The following is a 23680-nucleotide window of genomic DNA, read 5'->3' as shown; positions in this document are numbered from 1 at the left end:
CAGAGTTGTAATTGGATCTGTAACTTAGATGAGTCTGTGGGCACTTTTGGGTTTTGAGAACAGACAGTGGGCACTGTCATAAAATGGTGGCTGGGACAAGGGTTCAGCAAACCCCCAAATGGCTGCCATTGGGGCTGGGGCCAGTCACAAAACATTGGGAGGTATCAAGCCATGCATCCAGCTAGCTGTTTCTGAATGGGTGCTCCCCGCAGACACCCTTTTGATACCCTCCAAACTCTTCTGAAGGAACTTCTTCAGTGTAGCAGAGGAAAGCCACAAATTGGCTCTTCTTATGGATCACCGAGTTAGTGTTGGGTAGAGATCTGGGTTCAGATCCTCCCTGGGGAAGCTTGCTGTGCTACCTTGTGCCAGTCATTTTCTCTCACCCTAACATCACATAATGCTATGAGGATAACATGGGGAAGAGAGAACGATGTACACCTTCCAGGGCTCCTTGGGAGAAGGGTGGAATACAGCCATGATAAATAGACTAACAACAAAGCCCGTTGCGTGAAAAAATGCAACGGGCTCTAGCAAACGGTTGGGAGGGATGCGCTGTGTCAGGCCTTCCTGCCACCTCCGGGGCAATATTGTAATATTTTTCTGTGGCATTATGGTGCAGCTTCATTGGGAATACTGTGTACAATTCTAGTTGCTCTATCTCAGAAATGTCATTGTACTGCTGGAAAGGGTACTGCCGAAAACCATCCAAAATTATCAAGAGATTGGAGCACTTTTCCCAACAGTCAAGGCTAAGGAGATTAGCAGTGCGCTCCTAAACACACCATTCTAAGTCCACTGAAGTCTATGGGCTTAGAAAGGTGTGACTCTGTTTACGAAGGTAGTATAGTTTTGCTAGGCTGAGTAGGCCCATTGCACCAATTGATCAGCTGCTCCATTCATATTCAGGTCCAGTTCAAGTTCTTTATAGGCAAGAAGAAGTCCTTCATAGCCTGGGACTCAGACTTCTCCCAGTATGCTTTGCTGCAACGGTTCCACTCATCTGAGCAAAGCCTTCCGCAAGCACCACCCTGCAACTGCGAGACCCTTTAGAGCACTGGGCCTTCACGCAGAAATAAAGGCTGCGGTGCGCGGTGGGGCTTACTCCTAAGCACATTCCCACATGCACGCTCAAGACCCCAGTGAACTTGGGAATCTAGCTGAGCTCTACAGACCAATAGTGGTGACTGCACCACTTCTATCCAGGCACTTTGTGAATACATGATTTATCTCAGAAAAAGAAGGGTGTGTGCAGGCAAGGAGGGCGCCTGATTTGCAAATGTAGACAGTCTCCGCTTGCTGGCCTGAGTGGACTTCCCCGCATGAGGCAGCGATTCCTTCTGCCCCTGAGCAAGCAGGAGAGGCTTGCAACCTCAAAGTCTCTTCTCCACCTGACTTGCTCTGTCATTGAAGGCAGGCTGTCAGCCTCCGGGTGGTGATGGAGGTCTGGAATGACAACTGATCTCCAGGCCACTGAGATCAGTTCCCCTGAAGAAAATGGCTGCTTAGGAGAGGGGACTGTGTGGCATTATATCCAGCTAAGCTTCCATCTCTCCCTGAACTCCACCCTCTCCAGGAATTTTCCAACCTGAAGCTGACAACCCTACTTCCCAACCTCAAGGTGGTGGCTGGAGATCTCCTGGAGTTAGAACTGATCTCCAGCTGACAGAGATCACTTCCACTGAAAGAGAGGGCTGCTGTGGAGGGTAGACTCTATTGCATTGTACTGCACTGAGGTCTCCAGTGCTCCACCCCCTTATCCCTGAGAATTTCCCCACCTGGAGCTCGCAACCCAAAAGCTTGCCTCCTGCCTTTCAAACCCCAGCCAGATGGGTATGGTGGGGGAGCTCAGCCTCACAGCCCCCTAGCTGGGATCTCCTTTGCTGCAGCTTGGTTGGCTGACCCCTTGGCACAGGAAGAGCCCTGGTGCTGGGAGGGTTAAAGGTGAAGCAGTCCCTGCCCGCCTGCCCGCACTGTCAATCAGCGGGTCAGGCTCCGCGCGCTCCAAGGGGCTGTACCCTGGGTGGGGGGGGGAGCTGGAGTCACTGCCATGACAACTCCAGCGGCCAGGTGCATGCACGTGCACGGGGCATGTGGTGCCCAGATGTCTTCAGCAGCCGGGAGGCAGCAGAGCGAGCCAGGCACCTGCCTGCCTGCCTGCCTGCCTGCCTGCCTGGCCGGCAGCTGGGACACAGCGATGCGGTTTCTCCCCTGCCTATCTTCAGGCCACCTTACAGTGCTTCTCCGTTGGCCTTCCAGCCCCTGAGCGGGCAGCGACCCGGCAGCTATCCATTTCAGCCCCATGTGAGCTAGATTGGGCATGGAAGGGAGTGAGCACCGCCAGGAGCGACTCCCCCTGATCCCCGCTAGGGGCGCACTAACGTGCCTGTGCTCTGGGAAATGGGGTGAGTCATTGGAAACCTGCTTACTGAATTATGTGGTAAGATCGTTTCTTGCAGGATGCTGGATTCATTTGTTGCATTAGGAGTCTCTTCCTGCTCATTGATAATATAGTGCTTGTGGCAAGGAGCAAAACTGCAGTGCATTTTCCCTTGAAGTTATGGGTGCTGTGTATTCTCTATTCAGTTAAATAAGTGTTTTCAAGGGAAATGCACAATCAGAAGTCCATTCTAAAACAAAACTCGGAACAATCGTAGCTTTGCAGGAACCATATACAGTCTTGCTTGTTTTGATGGAGGTGGAAATACTGTGAACTGAAATTTTATTGGGCTGCATTTCATCTGGTTTTTAGATCATGCCTCTAACTCAAATTGGTAAGGATGCAAGCTTCTCCCTGGACCTCTTTAGCTTTACAAAACAATGATGGCCGGAGGAAGGAGTCTGCATCCTTTTTATCATTAGTCAAAGCTATGGTCTAATAAGAAAAATGATCTCTGGTATGTCCCCAAAATTGACTTTGTGGCATCCGTCAAGCCTTTTTACAAGAATTCAACCCCCCACTACTACCTCCTTGTCTAGTAACATGAAAAGTCCTCTTGAAAATTTTGGGACGGCTTGTGTAACATTCTTAGTATCTTCCGTTCTCGGTCCTGGTTATTTTCAGATTGATGAAGTAGCCAATATCAATGACATGGATGAATACATTGAACTACTCTATGAAGATATTCCTGATAAAGTACGTGGCTCTGCCCTCATTCTGCAGTTGGCCAGGAATCCTGATAATCTGGAAGAACTCCTGCTTAATGGTAAGCTGCAGTTTTGTTTTGTTTGTAATCACATCAGGCTCACTATCACCTGGCTGGTCGGACTGGGTGTCTGTGTGCCCATCTGCTGCATTCTGGCACCAATTTTTTTAATTTTTTTTTTCATTTGGAGGATTTCTATCCACCTTTCTACTGGATCAGCACTTAAGACTGCTTACGAATACAAATTGTAAAACAACATATAAATAAAGTAATGAATGCAGCCCTCCCTAAAAGCAGCTGCAATCAATCATAAAAACATCAGCAATTACAGACTATTAAAACTAGTAAACTAGTAAAACTAGTAAAATCAGCAGTAAACCCAGCAGTAGACAAATAAACTGTCACCCTAGCAGGGAATCCAATCTCCAAATGTCTTCCAGAATAAAACTATTACTATGGATCTCTGAAAGGCCAGAAGTAAGGGGCTAAGACAGGTCTCTTTGGGCAGTGAATTCAGCCTTTAAGAGCCACAGCTGATGAAGCCCTAATCATCTTGCCTCCATTTCTCATCTTTATTACTGTGGGATTAATATTAATCTGGCAGCAGATCTCAGTTTATGATTTCTGTTTATGTCCAAGCATCAAGCGTGCTTATTTGGTTTTAAATGCAAGGGAACCAGCCAGATGCATTGAGACTGGTTTCTGTCTTGTTTTATTTAGAACCTGCGCTGGGTGCTTTGGCAAGAGTACTGAGAGAGGACTGGAAACAAAGTGTGGAGCTTGCTACTAATATAATTTACATTTTTTTCTGCTTCTCTAGGTAAGTCTCATAATTCACAATACGTTACGCAGTGCTTTGAAAAATAATATTTTAAAGGCAAAAAAGTTGTAAGGTGGGGTGAATTGTTTCCCTGGTCACAAGGCAATTGACCTCAGATCTAAGGGAGTAGAGGCTTTTGTTTGAAACCCGTCACCCTGGCTTTGGGTTTTCACGTAGTTAATCCCCCCCCCCCCATCTAGCTTTTCTCAATTTCATGGACTCATCACTCACTACAAAATTGGGGCTCTCTGCATGAACATCATTGACCATGAGCTGAAGAGGCATGAGCTGTGGCAGGAAGAACTCACCAAGAAGAAGAAAGCTGATATCCTTTCATTTTTTTTCCAAATTGTAGGCTTTGCCTTGGCTTTTTTACGGGGAAGCTTGTTTTACACTTGTCTTTGGGCAAAGCCCATAAATAATCCTGCTGGCAGCATGCTTGTGGTACTTGTGGGAGTATTGGAGGGAGTTGTCAGACACTACCTTCCGGTCGTATAAGGCTGCCTGCTGTCTTATCTCCAGTCCTGATCAAAGAGTATTTTATCAGTTTCTGGTCTCTGGTTTTTTTTTCCTGATGCTGGGCATGTCCTTAACTGTTGTCCCTTACCTGATGACGATCCTGATAATCAAACCCAGAAAAAAGAATATGAGAAAACCTTCAAAAAGTACCAGGGGCTGGTTGTCAAGCAAGAGCAGCTACTTCGAGGTATGGAATCCTGATTTTGCTAAGACACGGAGTTGTGGAGTAGCTTGCCACCTTCACAGATTTAATTGAAAATGACGAGAAATGGAAAATCAAGGCAAACTTATTTTGAAAAAGAATCAGTAAGAAAATAAAGGGTGGCTCCCTTTCCCTTCCCTTTCCTCCCTGCACTCAAGCCACAAAAAAGGAAAACTTTTAAATAATAGAACTATCGAGCTGGAGGGGACTCCAAGGGTCATATAGTTCAACCCTCTGTACAATGCAGGAAATTCGCAACTACCTTCCCCCTTCCCCAGTGACTGCTGCACTATACCCAGAGGAAGCCAAAAAACCTCCACAATCCCTGGACAGTTTGGCCTGGAGGAAAATTCCTTTCTGACCTCAAAGAGGCAATCGGCATTACCTTGGGCACACAAGAAAGGGCCACAAGAGCCTTTCTGCCCTCCCTCTCATGATCTGCGTAGTTTCATAATGAGTCATGGAATCAGCATTGCTGATCTAGTGTCTTCTTAAAAATCTCCAAAGTAGGAGAGCCCACCACCTCCTGAGGAAGCCTCTTCCACTGAGGAAATGCTAACTGTCAGGAAGTTCTAATTTTTAGCTGAAAATGCTTTTAATTGAATTTGAAACTGTTAGTTCTGGTCTGACCCTCTGGGGCAACATAAAACTTTGCTCCATCCTCTGTGTGACAGCCCTTCAAGTACTTGAATGTGGCTGTCATATTGCCTCTCAGAGTCTCGCTACACAAGACATCTTACTCAGGGACGCTGAAGTGTAGAGAGACGCAATGTTAGCTAGGAAGCATAGTTTAAATTTTACCTCTCTACATGAGGGCAGTTTTAAAAGACAGAGCCAACAGATTGCTCCTCAGAGGGTTTGTTAGTTTCGGTTCCCCAAAGAGAGGTAGGGGTGGGTGGGTGGGTGGGTGTGTGCGTGTGTGCGTGCGTGCGCGCCCTCTGAGGAGCAATCTTTGCTGGCTCTGTCTTTTTAAACTACCCTGGTGTAGAGAGGTGAAATTGACAGAGCCTTCGGTTCTGTCTTTTTATACTATGCTTCCCAGCTAACATTGCTTCTCCGTACACGTGAGCATCCCTGTGTAAGATGTCTCATGTAGAGAGACTCTTAGTTACCTCCTCTACAGGCTAAACATACCCGGCTCATTCAACCTTTCCTCAAAGGACTTGGTTTTCATACCCCAACTATCTTTTTTTGCCCTCCTTTGGACACATTCCATCTTGCCAACATCCTTCAAAACCTGTGGTGCCCCAAACTGGACACCGTATGCAGAGTAAAGTGATACCATCTTTTGCTTGATCTGGACACTTCTGTTGATGCAGCCCCAAATTGCATTTACCTTTTTAGGTTCCACATCGCACTGCTGATTCATATTCAGTGTATGATCTGCTAAGACCCTAGATCCTTTTCACATAAGCTGCTGCCAAGACAAGTCTCTCCCATTCTATAATAATGTAGATCATATTTTAAAACAATATTGAAATCAGTCCTGGTGCACAAGAAGAGGATCTTCTAGGCAGGCAGACAGGCAGCAGAAGTAAGTACTCTAAGGCAGAGATAGACCAGAGCAGCCAGAGGCATACCACCCTGCACTCCAAAAAGTGTCCTCATCCTTTGGAAGAAGGAACCTTCATGGCATGTCCAATGTTCTGTTCTCACCTGCCCCAAGCATTTGCTGACAGCTGAATCTTCAGTGCTTGGCTTACCTAGTCAGAGCAGGAGTGAATTGCCTTGGTATAATGTAGATCATGGTGCAATTCCTCCTAGACAGTTTGTTTTCCTTGCCTATTGATGAACTCTTGGTCAGATGACTGGGAGGAAGAGATGGAGATATTTCACATCTGTAAGTCACTCTGGAATATAAAAGTTTTATGTACTTAAAAGAATATGGTGCACAACAGACTATGATGGGAGGTGGTATACCAGGAGGAAACATAGAGAAATTGATGTTGAGAGCCTGTATGTTCAGTTGGCATTTTTTGTGTGTGAATAAATGCAACAAGTTTAACTACTTTAAAAAAAACATGTTACATGAGTAGAAGCTTGGACACACCTGTGTTCATAGCAGTGTGGAGTGGACAGCAATCAGGTCATAGCTAGTTAGAGTCCATTGGGGAAGGAGCTGTAAGCACTTGCAGCTATATGTAAGGTGATGGCTTACAGCATGAGTAAGAAATATATATTTAGCAGATTAATGATCAGTTTTTAGAAACTTTTAATATGAATAGCACCTAATGGTTTACTCCCTACATAACAGAAAGAATCAGGGCATTAATATCTTCCTAAACCCTTTGGAGAAGTAGAATTTTTCATGCACTTGGTAGAAATGTTAACTTGACAGTGGAGCAACAGAGCAGAAAACCTCTAACACATCTGTTGTTAACGTTGTTGGTTGTATTTGGTGAATTAAACATTGGTGTGTGCTTTTTCATTTGGTTGCACATGGATAAATCCTGTTAAATTTCAGCAGTCTGTACAAATTCTAACAAGGTGCAGTATAGCCAGAGTTCTACTGACTGCCATGCTGCAGTTTATCATCCATTTCTGCTTCTAGGTTCAAATGCATTTTATGCTCCTCTAACATTTTTAAATGCTAATGTGGATTTTTAAAAAACAAAATAATTATGACAGTCATTTAAGTTGCTTTTTGTGTGGTTTACAATGCAATCCTGAGCAGAGATACAGCTTGTTAGTCCTACTGACTGCAGAGGACTTCAAAGGGTGTAACTCTGCTTACACCAAATTCCAGCCCAAGGAAAAGATCATGGATCACCTCTTATGAAACCTTTAGGGGGAAAGGTGCTTCCGAATAGGTATGAGCAGCTTCTGAAGGCATTTGAATACAGCACAGAGATAGTGGTAATAGAGAGTTTTTAATTGTCGCTAGACCTCGTTGGGTCTAAGAAATCTGTTCATTCATTTATTCTATTCATCCTATTTATTCCATTTGGTCTTGTACTGGGGATGTTTGGGAACATTACTTATGGTTTGAAAATGGCGTACATTTTTAATCTTAAAGTGCTATGATTCTCGTTCCCCCTCCATGTCCCAGTTGCCCTTTATTTGCTGTTGAATCTCGCTGAAGACACACGCACCGAGCTGAAGATGCGGAACAAGAATATTGTTCACATGCTAGTGAAAGCTCTGGATCGAGAGAACTTTGAACTGCTGATTCTGGTGGTGTCTTTTCTGAAGAAACTCAGCATTTTCATGGAGAATAAAAATGACATGGTAAATGTTCCACTGCTGTGCTTGAAGTACTCTCTTAATGGTGTTTGGGAAGAGGCTCCCAACAAATGGCATTTGAGTTTCTTTCCTGTTTTCATTTGTAGCTAAGTCTGCATGTGCCCTTGGTTACATGGTTTTTGTTTGGTATGGTTTCAGTTTATGTGGTTTACAGTACATTTGGATCTGCAGGTTTTGTGCCTTCAGGTATTGCCTCATGCGCTAAATACATATCTGCCCAGCGCACACAGAGAAACAGGGTATGGATGGTGATGGTTTTGTTTTCATACCTTCTTTTCTCTAACATTTCGTGCAAGAATTCCACTTGGCACACTTCATATTATTATTAGGAATATAGCTGGAATCTCAGTGTGATTACTAATAGATGAAAAATACAAATAAAATACATATAAAAATACCTTGTAAAATCTGATACAAATAAAACCTGCATTCTCAGGTTTCCCCAGCTCCTGTCATTACTGAAAGCTGAGTAAAAGTGAGAGATACTTCTTTTCTCCAGCCTGTTAGAAATGTTAGCACAACAGATGGGATGCAGAAAAAACTGTGAACGTTTCTTGTTATAATAATAATAATAACATTCGATTTATATACTGCCCTTCAGGACAACTTAATGCCCACTCAGAGCAGTTTACAAAGTATTCCATTATTATCCCCACAACAAAACACCCTGTGAGGTGGGTGGGGCTGAGAGAGCTCCAGAGAACTATGACTAGCCTAAGGTCACCCAGCTGGTTTCAAATGAAGGAGTGGGGAATCAAACCCGGCTCTCCAGATTAGAGTCCTGCGTTCTTAACGACTACACCAAACTGGTTCTCTGGATCTGGGTATGTGTGATCAGAAAGAAGTTGTTGGCCTTGCTGGTCCAAAAGAAAAATCCACACACACCCCACCCTGAACACAATTCACATAGTAACTTTTATTAGGACCAACCAAATGACATGTGACAGTGTGCAAGCTTTTGAGTTCTGCAGAAAATTTCTTCACGCAGGATGTTGCAAAAAAACCCCTAAAAACCCAATGATTAACCCAACCTTGCAAGTTGGGGCCCTTGAGATTTGATTTAAATGGGGCTTTTGTCAGGAAGGATTATATTAAAGGATTATATTAAAAGAGTTCATTAAGTCTGCACAATTAGAAAGCTACCTAGAATCAGACAGGAATTCAGTGCTCTGCGGTGTTTTGTTAGTCAGCTGGCCAATATTGCCATCTATTGTTATTGTTATTGTTATACTGAGCATAGGGATGAGTGAAGTCAAGATTCTGACATGAGACAAAAGAAGATGAGCACTGAGAGGATAAGTAGGTGTGAACTTGCCTGTTACTATCAGAGTGCCCTTTTTGTCTGTGCAGGAAACATGCTGAACAGAATTGATACAGAATTGCTTTTAAGTCAATGGAATGTAGCTTTTACAATGGCATTAATTAAAATGAATCATTATAGCAGTTAACAGGATATGCAGGTTAAAATAAAGAACAACATTTTGCTGCCTAGAGGCCATGTAATACTGTAGATTGACATATTGTTTTGGTTTCTGCTGTAGTGCTTACTTTTTGTACCCCATTACTGTCTTCATGGTTGCTACTAAATTAAGTTCTGGTTTTTAAAAAAATGTAGGTTCTCTTGCCATATCTGAAGGCAATCAGTTTTGTTGTTGTGGAAATGCATATTTTCATAACCTGTCTTCAGATGGTTTTTATGGAGAAAATTCTGCTGCAGACTTCATTTTTGTGATGAGGCAAAAGCTTTGGCATCTTGAAACTTTTATCTGCTATACAATAAATCTGACTGTTATGAAATCCTTGGAGCAGAATTTAGAGTTTGGCAGAATATGGACTTTGCGGTTCTAACTCTTCCATGCTGCTCGCGTAGGTTGAACTGGATATTATTGAGAAACTGGTGAAGATAGTACCGTGTGAACATGAAGACCTGCTGAATATCACACTTCGACTTCTGCTGAACCTTTCTTTCGACACAGGCTTGAGGAACAAAATGGTACAAGTTGGACTTCTTCCCAAACTCACTGCATTATTGGGTAGGTTTTGTACTTCTTTCACCAATTAATTCAACGTTAGAGTTACCAACACAGGAATTGTTATAGCCAGATTTTGATGAGAAAGGATTTTCATTGCTACTCTCTCTTTATTATTTCTAATTCTCTGATTTCCTTTTAAGTAAAGATAATTTAAAATTTTGTAGCAATACAAGCTTGAGCGGTATTTGGAATTACACCCGCTGGCACTGCAGAGGTAGTACTTAGGGTAATATGCACATTCATCTGCTTGAATTTTTGGGAGTAGCTTATTGATAGTTGTTTCCATAAATTAATAGGTAACTTAACATTTTGAATGTGCATCTGTATGCATGGTAGGGGATATAATCTGAAGAATCACTGAGGTATAGTATTGAATCAAGGAGACTGGTATTGAGATCACTTGTGAGCTACGAAGTTCACTTTGGTAAATTGGGTGAATCAGCAATGCTCAGTCTAACCTAACATTGTAGGGTTGTTATTAGTGTAACTGGGGGAATGGGATCATGGACCCTTCCCAAAACCTCTTAGAGAAAGGACAGGATAAAGATTTGTGTATATGAAAAAACTCAAGTTTGCATGATAAGGAAAAGTGGGGATCCATCTGTAGACTGCATTCAGACATCAAACCAACATGCTGTAATCAGCTGAGATTTGTTGTGATGAACATGAACACAGTTCATTTGTCATGCCTCTGGGCTTCCATCATTCCTCTCCTGTTCCTCTTACCCTTGTTTGCAAAGTACTTGTGGCTTTGAGGAGACCTGAAAGAAACTCCAAATTGCCATGTTGTCCAAAAACAGGTTCTTGGGTGAATTGGAATTCTATCTGGGATTCTGGAGTTGGATTCAATCCCAACTGAGAATCGTAGTTTATGAGAACCTTCTGAGAATAGTTGAAAGTGCTAGGTGGGTTGGTAGTCCATTCTCCTTCCTTCTCTAAACAATCATCTTCCTTGCCTGGTCTTCTTCCTAAGATCATGCGATCTGAGCATGCAATGAGTTATTGTTAACTTATTCATAATTATGCAGTTTCCTCTTCTTTGATAGCCTCCTGTAAGTATTTTCTGGAAGTATTGTAAGATATTTGGGGAAAAGGGGGAATATCAGGGTTCTAGTCTGGACTGCTGTGTCTTATATATTTATTTATAACACTGTGCAAACATGAGGATCTATCCTGTGTCTTTGGAATAAAGGGGATAATGAATCTAGTTTAAAAAGTAGTCTATCGAGTTGAATTATCTGACTCTCTGATCTTCAGGTGGTGAGTTGTAACCTGCTTTACGGACTGGGAAGTTAAAATGGCCCAGGGGCAATCCAGGCTAAGTGGCCCTTGCAGTCCTAAACCAGGCTACTGGGGTTTGGCTCTGTTTGCTGCCAGAGTCTTCCACTGTGGACTTTTCCTGTAAGTTAAATGGCCAGTCTGCCTCTGTGATGCCTCCAAGTCAACAGTAAATGTTTAGCTTCAATTGGTTGGTTCACTAAAAATGTTAAGAATGCTGCTGTATCAGACCAAGAATATAAGAACCACACAGTTGTACCAGATCAAAGGACCATCTATTGTCCTGTTTCCCAAAGAAACTACCTGTATGCCCCCAGAAGGCCCACGCAAAGAGACAGAAGGCAACAGCCATCCCCTGCTGTCTCTCACAGCTGGCATTTGGTGGCATCAGTAATAATTGTGAAAGTAATGTCTAGGCCACATGCAGAAGGAAATGCAGGGAGGAAGAAGGGGGAGAGGGGATTTAGTGGCGTGTCTCGTACTGTAGATTAGAGTGAAATGTGGGTCTGGCTCTGAAAAAGTTGACCGCTGATTAATCCACCATTGGGCCCCTGTTGTGTCATGCTGTCTGAGAGTGTCTCTGCTGCTATGTGGTTTAAAACATACTGTGTGTCATCACAGTTTGGGCAAAACAGTTGCATTCTTTCATCAGTCAGGAGAAAAACCTCTGAACTAGAGTTTCCTGTCTGATCCATGGAGCTGAATAATTGCTTGTGCTGCAGAGGGTTCTAGGGGCAGTGTTAGGTGGCATAGAGTGTGAGGGTTTTTGGATATAATTGCATTCTGGTGAGCCAACCAGAATAGAAGACATGGCTAAAGGAGAACTTTTTTCTCCTTCTGGCCTCACTTGGCAGGTTTGTGATCTCTTCTGCGGGGTACTGAGCAGCAGAAAAACAAGATGGTAAGAATATGACAAGTGTTCGTGGAGTCTTTAATGCTGGTGCCATCCCAAGGAGTCAACAAACAGAGTAAAGTAAATAATATAATTTATCCTGTTCCTAAAAATCATTTTCGTGCATCCCAAGAAACACAGGAGGCCGTGGGCTCTACTGATACAGTTTCTTTCTCCTCCTTCCATGTGAATATCTTTTGAAAGACATCAGCAGAACATGGACATGCATCCCCCCCCCCCACTGCTGCTACCTTTCTTTCTCCTCCTCCCCACCGTCGGTGAACACAGGTTACTTGAGATTCCTAGATGCTCTGGAGTCAATCGAGCACAGCTGTTCAATTGTAGAAGAGCTGTGAGCGGCTTTATGAAATCCAGGCAACCCCTTCCTGTAAAGTTCACACTCCCCAAACTGTGATCTTCTTTGAAAAACATGTTTGTTTGAAAGTACTAAGCAACTCATACTTCTAGATCTTCTTCATTGTCGCCCCGATCATTGTTCAGAAAGAAAATGGTTTAGGAGCGGCAATAAAGTATGGCCACCCAGCGTCTTTTGCGAAAAGCAATAGGAAGTTTTATTTGGTTACCGTGTCCTATTTAGTCTGCTTGCTCAAAAATGTATACAAATTAAACCAATAGTCTTGACGTCCTCTGATTTTTTGCAGCACGTTTCTATAAAATCTATTGTGTACAGATGTGTGTAAAATATCTCGAATCATATGAATGAGTTCTGGTGTTGCATTGCCTTTTTTTTTTTAAAAGCCTGGTTATTGGTTCACTTTGTATATTGGGAACCTGTTCTTCCTTGAACCTCTGGCTCACATACCCTGAATAAGAGACCCTCTCCTGAATGCCACAGCAATTTGCATCCCATACTTTGAAGAAATACGGTCTTAGGAAATTGTCTCTCGTTATTTGACCCTTTGTGAATTAACCACAGTGGCAGCAACCAATCCTGCCCTTCAGAACCATTTTCGCTGCTCTTGATTGCTCAGAAGCTCCCATTTCCTTAGGAAATGTCCAGTGAGGGGCTTGAAGTATATGGCCCCTCAGATGATTTGCCAGCTTACCCTTCTGTGCGAGGTTTAATTGATGGCAAAGCCGGTAACTATAATGGACCTGTTTTAAGTCTTAGGCAAGCAGCTCATGGAGTGATTCTGCACACGTTGGATAATGCACTTCCAATCGTCTTTATAGATCATTTGGAACGGATTTTTTTGTGTGCGGAACAAAAAATCCACCTCAGACGATTGATGAAGTGCATTGAAAGTGCATTATCCAACGTGTGCGGAATCAGTCACTGTATAATAGGTTGCTATACTAAGCCATGTCAGCTGTGACTTGACAGCACTTTATACTCATATACTGAACCATATATTCCCTTTTTAAAAACCGAATAGCCTGTTCTGTTTCTACCAAAGCTATGGTCTCTCTCTTTTTAATAAAAGTTCTATTGTTTTTACAAATGCATCTTTCTAAGAACCTTTAAACCAGCTCTTTCTTTATGGCTTGGCTTGGCCTTTTCATAATTAACTTAATATAGAGCTTCACACATTTTTTTGTTTTTTTTTCTGAGACAGGAACTTCATATTGGCTACTGCAGTGTTTTTCTAATTTTAATAAGCCTAATTTATCCTATAAAGGAACATACGTTTTCCTACCCGATTAAGTGAGCAAACAATAGGGGGTCAGACATGGCAGTTTGTAACAGAAAGCACATGTCTTACCTTGAGAAGGCAGCAAAGCCTTATCAGGGTTGCTTGAAGTTATTAATGGCAGTAAAATGTTATGCTTCCTCCTGTTTTCCCAATTACGTGGGGAAACCTTCATTCCTATGGCAGGTCTGCCACAGCTGGTTCCAATATTTTGTGTGTGAATATTGCCTGGGGTGTCCCTTTCTTTAGAGCAGTAACTGGCTGAATCATATTAAGAATAAAGGGATTGGTTTGCTGGAAAACAGTAATTATTTTTGAAGGTGGATTTAACTCTCTTTAGAGTATGCAGGTCCCAGAAAAAAAAGAATGAATGACCTTCTCCAAATCCATGATAGGGCCACAAGAAGACTACATCCGAAGGGATGTCTAGATGGAGGGCATCTTGCCATTGCCAAGTGTGGGAGCTAGTTTGTGCTTCAACTGTAGCATATGTGGGTCTAGTTGCATCATAGGAACTGGCGTGCCTATAATAGTGCCATAGTAGATCTGCCTGCTTTGGAGTGAAGCCTTACTACACTGTAGGAGCACAGTCAAATATTTTCTGTCAAGCATGGATGGCTTTCTGATCCTCTTGAGTAAGAAAATCCCAATTTGAGACCCAGCAATGCAGTCCTGTGCAGAGTCCCTCCAGTCTAGGCCCTTTGATTTTAGCGGGCTTAGACTGGAGTAACTTTGCATTGGATTGCACTGAATATGACCCAGTGTCAGTATGGAATTTGCATAGCATTTGGGTTGCTGGGCAGCATGCCTTTAAAAAAAGCACTACAACTTGAAGTTTGTACCAGCACTTCCTAGGCAAACAAGTCCCAAGTCACATACCCACTCTTAAAATGGGTAGGGATTGTGTACTGAACAGGATAGAATAGCTTTGGTCCATAACTACCATTACATTGCTTGCTCAAAAATGTAAAATAATGTTGAACTCTGGACCCATTGTGTGTGTGTGTGTAGTTGAGGCTTTTAATTTATTGAAAACTTGTTGTGAAAACAGCCCAAGGGACCTAATATTTTTCCACCCCAGCTGCTCCAGATGAACTGCAGCTGCAAATTTAAGTGGTATTATTTCCATAAACTTGCTGAGTATATTTTATAATGGGCAATAATTTCCACAGAAAAATCAGTTACTGCTGCTAATGACTGGTTTGTTAAGGATTAACTGCCCTCAGCTGGGAATGACCAAGTATTCTGGAATGGCAGTATAAATGCAAAGGACAATTGAATAGCACTTGAGAATACTGATTTGATTAATTAATAGTAAATGCCCAAGAGAAGACATTCAAAGTATTTCTGAGACACCCAATTTATTAGTCAGTGATCTCATCATTACTCAGATTTACTGCCATAGTACATAACAGCCAGGCAGTTAGTTTCTTGAGTTGTTGGCCAAAGGTGATCTGGCCAACCTATCATTAAGTAGCGAGCACGACTTATTCTGAACATGTTAGCAGTGTTTCCCCTGTGTCCTTAACCAGCTTTGCATAGGTTGTTGTATTTGTGTCCTCCTGCAGCCTAAATTGGCAAGACCTATCCACCCCTCACATACACCCACAATACCTAACCTATAAGAGAGGTTGAAAGGTTTAGCCTCAGCTCTCTTGAACAAATGAACCATAGGTGGCCAAACATGTATTGGAGTGGATCCAACCATCCTATAATGAATCTTCCTCCTGCCTAAAGGAGCCTTCCTCCAACTTAAGTGTTTCTTCTGTGGAAGGAAGAGCCCCCTAAAGTGGAGGAAGGCTTCTCAGAGGATTCCTCTGTTGGAGAGCCACTAAAGTTCGAGGGAGGTTCTTTAGACTGGACAAAAGCTTCTAACTCTGCTCAGTGAAATAAAAGGTTGGATGGGTAGGGGCTGCCTCAGTATCTCAGGGTCAAATTGTGGTAGGTTATATATGAGGACTTTTCCTCCCCACAGTTGTGTCCCCCTCCCTCTGACTGTTTCATCTTTCTGTAGTCTGTTCCTTGGCTTCTAGATTTTTTTAACTGCTCTGGTTCCTATGTTTGGCACATCTATCTGTCTGCCTTCCACCTTTCCCATTGATATCCAAGACAGATTACACAGTGCAAAGGAAATTGTTTTATCTGCTTTGGAGCCACAGTTGGCCTTGGCAGACAGAGGAGCGCAGCCAAATAAGATAGGTGGGGTTAGCTGCCTGAAAATTGCGGAGAGGTGCTTTAGTGCATTAGCTAAGAGGCCGAGCTGTGAATGAGGAAGTCCCACAGTTTGAATTTTGCTTCTGCCATGAACTCATAAGTGACCTTAACCAGCCTCAGCCACACATTTGCAATATGGGGGTATTGATGCTCTCCTAACCACCATAGCTGCTGTAAGGAGTACAAGAAAGTAATGCATGCAGAACATTTCAAAAATGCTGTACAGATGTGGAAAGTATTATACTGCCATACTTCCTGTTCCAGCCAGATCATTTTTAAAAATGGAGTCTGTTGTCCTTCTTTGAATGGCTTTTTCTTGTTTGTATTGTAACTTTTTGCTGGCTCATAAAAATGTATATATTTATTTATTTTGTTTATACCCTCCATCTCTCCCCAAGGGGGACCCAAAGTTGTTCTCTCCTCCATTTTATCCTCACAACAACCCTATGCGGTAGGTTTGGCTGAGAGTGTGTGACCAGCCCAAGGTCACCCAGCAAGCTTCTGTGGCACAGTGGGGATTCGAACCGGAGTCTCCCAGATCCTAGTTCACCATTCTAACATATAGAGATATTGCAGTATTGTGTCTTAGAGAGATACAGCATCCAGTAACAAGCACAGGTGGGGTAGTCCCAGACTCAACCAACTCAGACATTGTGGAGGCCAACAGCTGCACACAATCCCCAGAGGTGTTCTTTTTAGATTATTGTGAAGCCCATCATTTATTGAAAATACTTCTAGTCCTTATGGATGTTGTGCTCCCTTTCTAAAATGTTTGCAAAAAATTAGGCAAATCAAAAGCCCAAATATTTTACTCACATGCATCTTTAGGAGATGCTTAATGTATCTGAAGTTTGAAGGTAGTCTTCCAGAATAAGAATATTATAGGACCTAGTGCAGCTTGTTCTACTGCTGAAAAACACTGCTTCTGTAATGCTGAAAATTGCTTTTTTCACCTAATACAAAACTATTTTGGCCCTCTAACATAAAGAAAACTATGCAACCAAAAATGTTGTTCCATTGATTAGTGTGTAGAAAGAAAAGCATATCCAGGATACTCTCCCATTGCAATAAATGGAAGTAAAGTTCTTAATTTTGGCTGAGTTGTGCCTGGAATACTTGTGGGGGGGGGGGCGGTCTCCAGCATGAAACATATTGCCTGTTCCCTCCCCCTTTCTCTTGAAGCTTCAGAATCTAGCTCTCTTTGAATTTCATGATGAATGGCAGCTGTTGGATACTTAGCTTGATGCAGGGAGGGGGGAAGAATGGTGTCAGCAACTGGAAATCTACAGCCCCCTGTGGCTTTAAGATCTGGCTGGTTTAAAAGGGGACAATAATAACGAGCATGAAGAATAAATCAGGAGATGAAATTACTGGCATATTTTAGCATCAGTGTACATTCAGAAGTTTTTCTGAAGTGGGTACTATTTTGAATCTGCCCGCTTGGCACTGCATTTCGTTGACAATATTTTTCTTTAAAAAGAACACAATCAGAACAATAGGAGAATAGTACAAGAGTACTATAGTACAATAGTTGTATAATAGTACAACACACCTAGTTAAATGTGAATCAGTGCAAAATCCAAGCAGCCTGACTGATTCATTCAGACCCTCAGTTTAATGTGGTTTTCTTTTTCCCTAGGAAATGAAAATTACAAACAGGTGGCCATGTGTATTCTTTATCACATAAGCATGGATGATCGTTTTAAATCAATGTTTGCATACACTGACTGTATACCACAGGTACGTGTTTTTTTTCTTTTTTCAAACCATTTTCTGTCTCCAATTTCCTTGTAGCAGAGTTCATAAGGACATTTCAGATTACAGTAACTGAGACAGTTATTCTGCCCTTGTTTTGTAGCAGTATTTATTATTATTATTATTATTATTATTATTATTATTATTATTATTATTATTATTATTATTATTATTATTGCAATTACCTGCTTTTCTTAGGCTTGGAGAAAGATTTTACCTATTAATTTGACTAGCAAATGTTGTACTGTTGTTTGTTACACCACCGTTTGAGTTAATGCTAGGCATTGTGAGTCTATTAAAAGCTACTGCTTAACAATTACCCCTGGGAGGGGCAATTTTGGAGTAGTACATTTTAACATTTCAGTAAGAATGCTTTGGACTGTCCATTTTCATATTGTGAGTTAAGAGTGTTTCTGTGGTTTTTGTATTTCTATTGTTTTGGATTTCTCCTTTTCTTTGTCTCATCTATTAAAGGATGTTCTTTTATTGGTTCTTCATTTACTAGTAGAATGACCGCTTTTATCATTTTGAAGTACAGCTCCCAGTTCGTATTTATGAGATATACAGTTTAATCTATTTTTAATTATGTTGGCGGAAAATAAAACAAAGTTGAGTAGTTTGGGCATTCTGCAACTTCCTTGTTGATCACAGAGTATATTGTCACAAATACTGTGAAAACAGCAAGCTTCAGTATTTTTGTTCATAAGGCGATATTGCACTTTTTGCTTGGATCCTGTGCCGCATTAGTGGAATTGCACTAGATAAAGAGAACCTTTCCTGCTTCTTCTCTCCCATAGTCCTGTAGTCTTCTGTGCCCTCTGAACTTGTGTATTTGTGGATCAGTATCATCACAGGAACCTCATGTGGCTCAGTGGCAACCTGAATCAGGAAAGTGGAATCAATGAAAATCCTTCTTCTTTGGTTCCACAAATGGAAGAGCCTTCTGTGAGCAAAACAGGAACATATAGGAGCTAAGCCAATCTAAAATCATGAGATTCCCTGTTGACGAATGTGTCCCCAAAGCTAAGCTATGTTAAATGGATGTTCTCTTGTGCAAATGCCACCTGGTAGGCATGTTTACCTCTTAGATGTAATTTTGCAACTTAAGGTAACATTTGCATATTTGCAAATATGAGGCTGCAGTCCTTACTTGGGAGCAAGCCCGTTGACTTGAAAGAGACTTCTCAGAGACCTCCTTAATCACTATACTTAATAGTGAAGAGACTGACCACCAAGGCAAATCAGAAAAGCAACAAAAACAGGCTACCCACAGACAAGGAAAGGACGTCTAATTCTAGAGATTCTCTAGATATGTAGGTACAGATGACTTTGTAAATAAGCTAGGATAAAAGAACTCTGCCCTACCCCAGACAGCTGGTTGAGAACTAAATATGTTCTGGGATGCATGGAATGTTGGGTGGATAAAGGGAGGGAGGGGGAATTAGCCTGCTGAGGCATTTGAGGGAATTCTAGAAGAGGAGAATTTGGGGTAAGGGGATTTCCAACTTCTTCCTCCCTACAATTCTGTGTGGGCCTCCAATTTATTATAAATTGGATGGTTTGTCCTAGTGGGCTAATTATGAAAGCAACTAAACTAGATTATTTTATAGACAAGTATATTCAGAGCACCAGGCAAGTATGCAGAAAAAAATGGCTTTGGAAATTAACCAAAAGACAGCCCACCAAGCAAAACCAAACAAGGCCTGATGAGGGCTGAATATGCTCCGGGAGGCACAGAAGGTTGAGTGCTGTTGAGCATTCCGTGAATAAAAAAATGGGTTGGAGGGAGGGAGAATTAAAATGCTCAGTCCTCTGAGAGCGTATAGAATCCTGAAGGCTAAGATTTTGATAGGGGGAGGGAAATCCGTCTCTTTCCCCTTCCATGATTCCTCACAGTTGATCAGTTTGTAATTCATAATGAGACATTTAGGCTCCTCTTTTCAATATCTGTCTGAATCTAACCTTTACTGTAGAATCTGGTGGGCGGACATTTTGTTGAGCCCTGTTCCATGTTGAGGGCTAAATACCTGCTGTTCTGAGAATCCATATGCTCAAGTCTTCTTAGGCACCACCAGGTGCGCCAGACTTGTTGAGGAAGGACTGCAGCTCAGTGGCAGAGCATGCACTTTGCATGCAGAAAGTCCCAAGTACAATTCCCGCCATATCCAGTCAGAAGGATCTTGGGTAGAAGGTGTTTGGAAAGACCTTTTCTCTGCTGCCAGAGATTCTGAAGGGCTTCTGCCATCTGGAGGAGGCAGTTACTAAGCTAGATGTACCCATAGTCTGATTTTGTATAGAGCAGCTTTGCATGTTCATGCTGCAGTTATCATAAGCTGAAAGGCTGCCATTAATACGCATTCATTCAGTGATTAATATACTTTTAATATACATTTGACAAGCTGATGGCAGACTACAGTTGTTGGCTATAATGAGCTTGATGTACCTCAATTTGCAGCTGGTCGCATTCAGATATTAAAAAGTTGTCCTTGAGAAAGACGCTTAAATGAGGTGGAACAGCATAATGAAATTACTGCTTTCGGGATTCGTTTCTCATCTCAACTGTGTTCCTGGTTTCTAGTCCCTTAGTATTTTTGCAGTGATGTCATCCAATAATTATCTGTCACTATGAGAACTAGTGACTTTGCCTTTCAAAAAGGAAACTTTGAATTCTGCAAGTTTTAACCAGAATCTGCCAGATACATAAAAGTGTAAATGGGCTTCACATTGCTTAGTTTTTGTGAGTTAGGAATTCCTTTGGGTTGCCAGCTTGCCGTTTCTAAGTTCATCGTATTGACTGGCGTGTTTGATTTTTTTTGGGGGGGGGGTACCTTTTTAGTGGCTAAACAGGATGCCTTATCACTGGAAAACTCTCTTATGCCTTTGCCTGAATTAATAGGTGCTGTTGTTGGAAGAGTTAAAAGTGAGCATTAACAGTCCATTCTTGTTTAGACCCCAGCAGCGTGTGCTTTATTTAAACAGGTGCAAATGCCATCCAGATGTTTATAAAAGCATTTATAGGTAATAGCCTGACCAATCAAAGCGCATGGTTTTACAGTGATGTCATGACGATATTCAATATTGTTCCACAGAGCAGTATGCAAAGTTCCCCACAGCTTTACTTACCCACATGTTTTCAAGCCCTGGGTTGTCTGTTTGGCCCCTCTTTGATGTGCAGGCTTCTTTTTAGCTTAATGCTGGTAAATGTCCTCTCTTGACAGCCCCCTTTGCTCTTGTCCACCATTATCTGCTGAAGTTCAGAAACCAGAGCATTACTTCAAACATCAGTGTTAGGGAGTAGCCGGTCAGGAGAGATTCCTGAGACATGCAGTTCTGGCATAATCATTCAAAGATGTTTGAGCTGGGGGGCAGGGAAGGGGCTGGACTGAGGTGTAGGAACAGAAAGCTGTGGGGGTTGGCCTCTGGTCATTGGTAAATAAGTGAAGTCAGGTGCCAGAGAGTCTAGACACAGTGATTTCAGTCCTCGGCTGTGGTATCCGATACTCAACGTGGGACTTGTCTGATTGAAAACTACTGCCTCTTCGTTGCACGCGCTGTAGCCCTTTTTACTGCTTTCCTGCTAAATCAGGAAAAGATGACAATGGACGTAGTAAAAGCAGAACAAATTTAATTTTAATATTTCCTATTTGGCAGCAATTATGCTTCCCTTTGAAGTGGCACGAGTAGCAATCAAATTAAATGAAGACATAATGGGAAACATGGAGCTCGTACTGGAGGATTATTTTTAAAATTTTGAATTGGTTTAGATGAAACTACGGGGCCCTTTTCTCCTCCCCCCTTTTGTACAGGCATGCAGTTCAGTTCTGGCAACATAATTTTAAAACCTTAGGTAGAATTTAATATTACTTTTAATGAAGAGAGAATAATTTTAATGTCTAGATGTTTGTAGATAATTTTAAGACAACCTTGCTTTCTAAACAAAACCTTGTGGCAAATAATACCTGTTGGGCACCATTCTCCATACTTGCTTTGACAGCAATTATATTTATTTATTTAGGATGATTGTATACGTTCCTTTCCTTAAAATGATGACCAAGGCAGATTTGCAACAAAAAACCCACAATTACAATTGTAAACAATAATGATAAAACTTAACAATAATAAGACCAAGACTAAACCAAAGATGAATATTCTAAATAAAGTGTCTTCTGGAATTATGGTATTTAATTGGCACCAGAAGGTCTGCAATGGGAGGGATGAATGTAACTCCTGGGGGAAGGAGTTCTGTAACCTTAGTGCGGCTGGCAAGAAGACCTTGGCCCTTCAGGGAAGGGGCTGTGGCTCAGTAGGTAAGCATTAGACATGGGCATGAATCGAAATACGAAGTAAATTTCATCACAAAATGGGCCATTTCGTGTGTTGCGAAACAGCGTTTTGTGGGGCTGCGGTTATCACGAAATTATCATGAAATTCACAACTTTTTGGCCTGTTTTGTTCATTTCGTGATGATTTGTAATTGCAGATAGGCTGGCGCCGATCCATTTATTTCCCAGGCAACAATGGGCCCAGACCTTTCGTTGTCATTGGAAACCCCAATCATAGCCCACTTACCCTTGATTGGCAGCTCTCCTGGCCATCTGGAGAGCTTCCATTCTGCCCTATACAGCCAGGAGCTGGGGGTCAATCCCCTAGGCAACCAAGGAGGTGGGTCTTCTGTAGCCACGGGCACACCAATCTCACCCCTCCAAACCCTGTTAGGCAGGTCTGTCAGCCAACCACAGACCTCCTGTTCTGATCTATGTCAGTGTTTTGCTGGGATTGGAGTGGGAGAGTGTGGAAGGATTTGAGATTGTGCTTTTGGCTGCTACTGCTTTAAAGAGACTGAAAAAAGCTTCTTATTTCCAGCTCTTGGCTTTGCTGTGAGAAGGTCTTTGGGTGAGGGTGCCTTTTTTCCTCCACACTACCCCACCCCACCTCCACCACAGGCGGTCCTTCGTCCTCCTCTGATCCAGGAACTCCCGGTCCCTGTTTCAGTCATGCACTCTGGCAGCACTTCCCACCCTTCTCGATATACGTATTGCTAACTGGGAGGGTGGGTGGAGGAGAGCCTGCTGAATTCTCCCTGCGAGTTTGGCATCTCCGGGTATGAAGGGGGCCGTTGAAATGCCCCGGGTTCTGACAAATCATGAAACTAATGAATCATTTCGGCAAATGTGTCAATTTCGTGAAGTTTCATGATTCGTGGATCACGACGAAACATGAAACTCTCATTTCGGGCTCTTTCTATTTCATGCCCATGTCTAGTAAGCATCTGCTTTGCGTACAGAAGGTCCCAAATTCAACTTGGAGCCTCACCCGTTTTTCCTTTTTTAAAGGATTGATTGGGTATTTGTGGTGATAGAGACCTCAAGACCCTAGAAAACTGCTGCCAGTCAGAATAGATAATTGTGGGCTTGATAGACCAAGTGTCTGACGCATCAGTAGAAGACAGTTCAAGAGTCTGTGAGGATCCCTAACAAACACATCTATGCAAGTGTGGGTTGCTTTAGCAGCATCGCTTTGGGTGATCTTTCAGCATTGACAGGGGGTATGCAGGTAGAGGTGGCCCAGATTATCTAGATCAGACTATTCAAGGCTTTAAAAGTCAAAGCGAGCACTTTGTATTGAGCCAGGAAATAAAGTCGGAAGAAATATAGTTGGTCCAAAATTAGGGTTATGTACTCATTGTGGCAGGCACCCATTAGCATTCTGGTTTCCACACAGAAGTGTTCAGATCATCTTCAAAAACAGTGCATGTAGAACTTGTTAACAGCAGTGCAAGCTGGATATTATTGGGACACGTCTCTTACACAATTTCCTTTGTTTGGTCAATTCTCGCAAGTGCTTGTTAATTTTGGCATGTGATAGCAAGTGATGATTCCTTGGTTGTTGTTTTGTTAATTTTTTTTTTAATACAGAGGGACATAAG

General features: G+C 42.3%; 1 protein-coding gene across 1 annotated transcript in view; it reads left to right on the top strand.

The window, feature by feature from the left end:
* KIFAP3 (kinesin associated protein 3) overlaps positions 1–23680 on the top strand; it is a 73503-nt gene that overhangs the window by 7523 nt on the left and 42300 nt on the right. The window contains exons 5-11 of the mRNA XM_054980700.1: positions 3065–3206; positions 3867–3966; positions 4167–4291; positions 4574–4672; positions 7737–7915; positions 9801–9963; positions 17639–17739. Of these exons, the coding sequence (XP_054836675.1) occupies positions 3065–3206; positions 3867–3966; positions 4167–4291; positions 4574–4672; positions 7737–7915; positions 9801–9963; positions 17639–17739 (909 nt within the window). The remainder of the gene's footprint in view (positions 1–3064; positions 3207–3866; positions 3967–4166; positions 4292–4573; positions 4673–7736; positions 7916–9800; positions 9964–17638; positions 17740–23680) is intronic.

This window comes from Eublepharis macularius, chromosome 5, assembly GCF_028583425.1.
Source record: "Eublepharis macularius isolate TG4126 chromosome 5, MPM_Emac_v1.0, whole genome shotgun sequence".
Classification (NCBI taxonomy): domain Eukaryota; kingdom Metazoa; phylum Chordata; class Lepidosauria; order Squamata; family Eublepharidae; genus Eublepharis; species Eublepharis macularius.
Note: the sequence above shows the minus strand (reverse complement) of the source record. Positions and strands in the feature narration are given on the sequence as shown.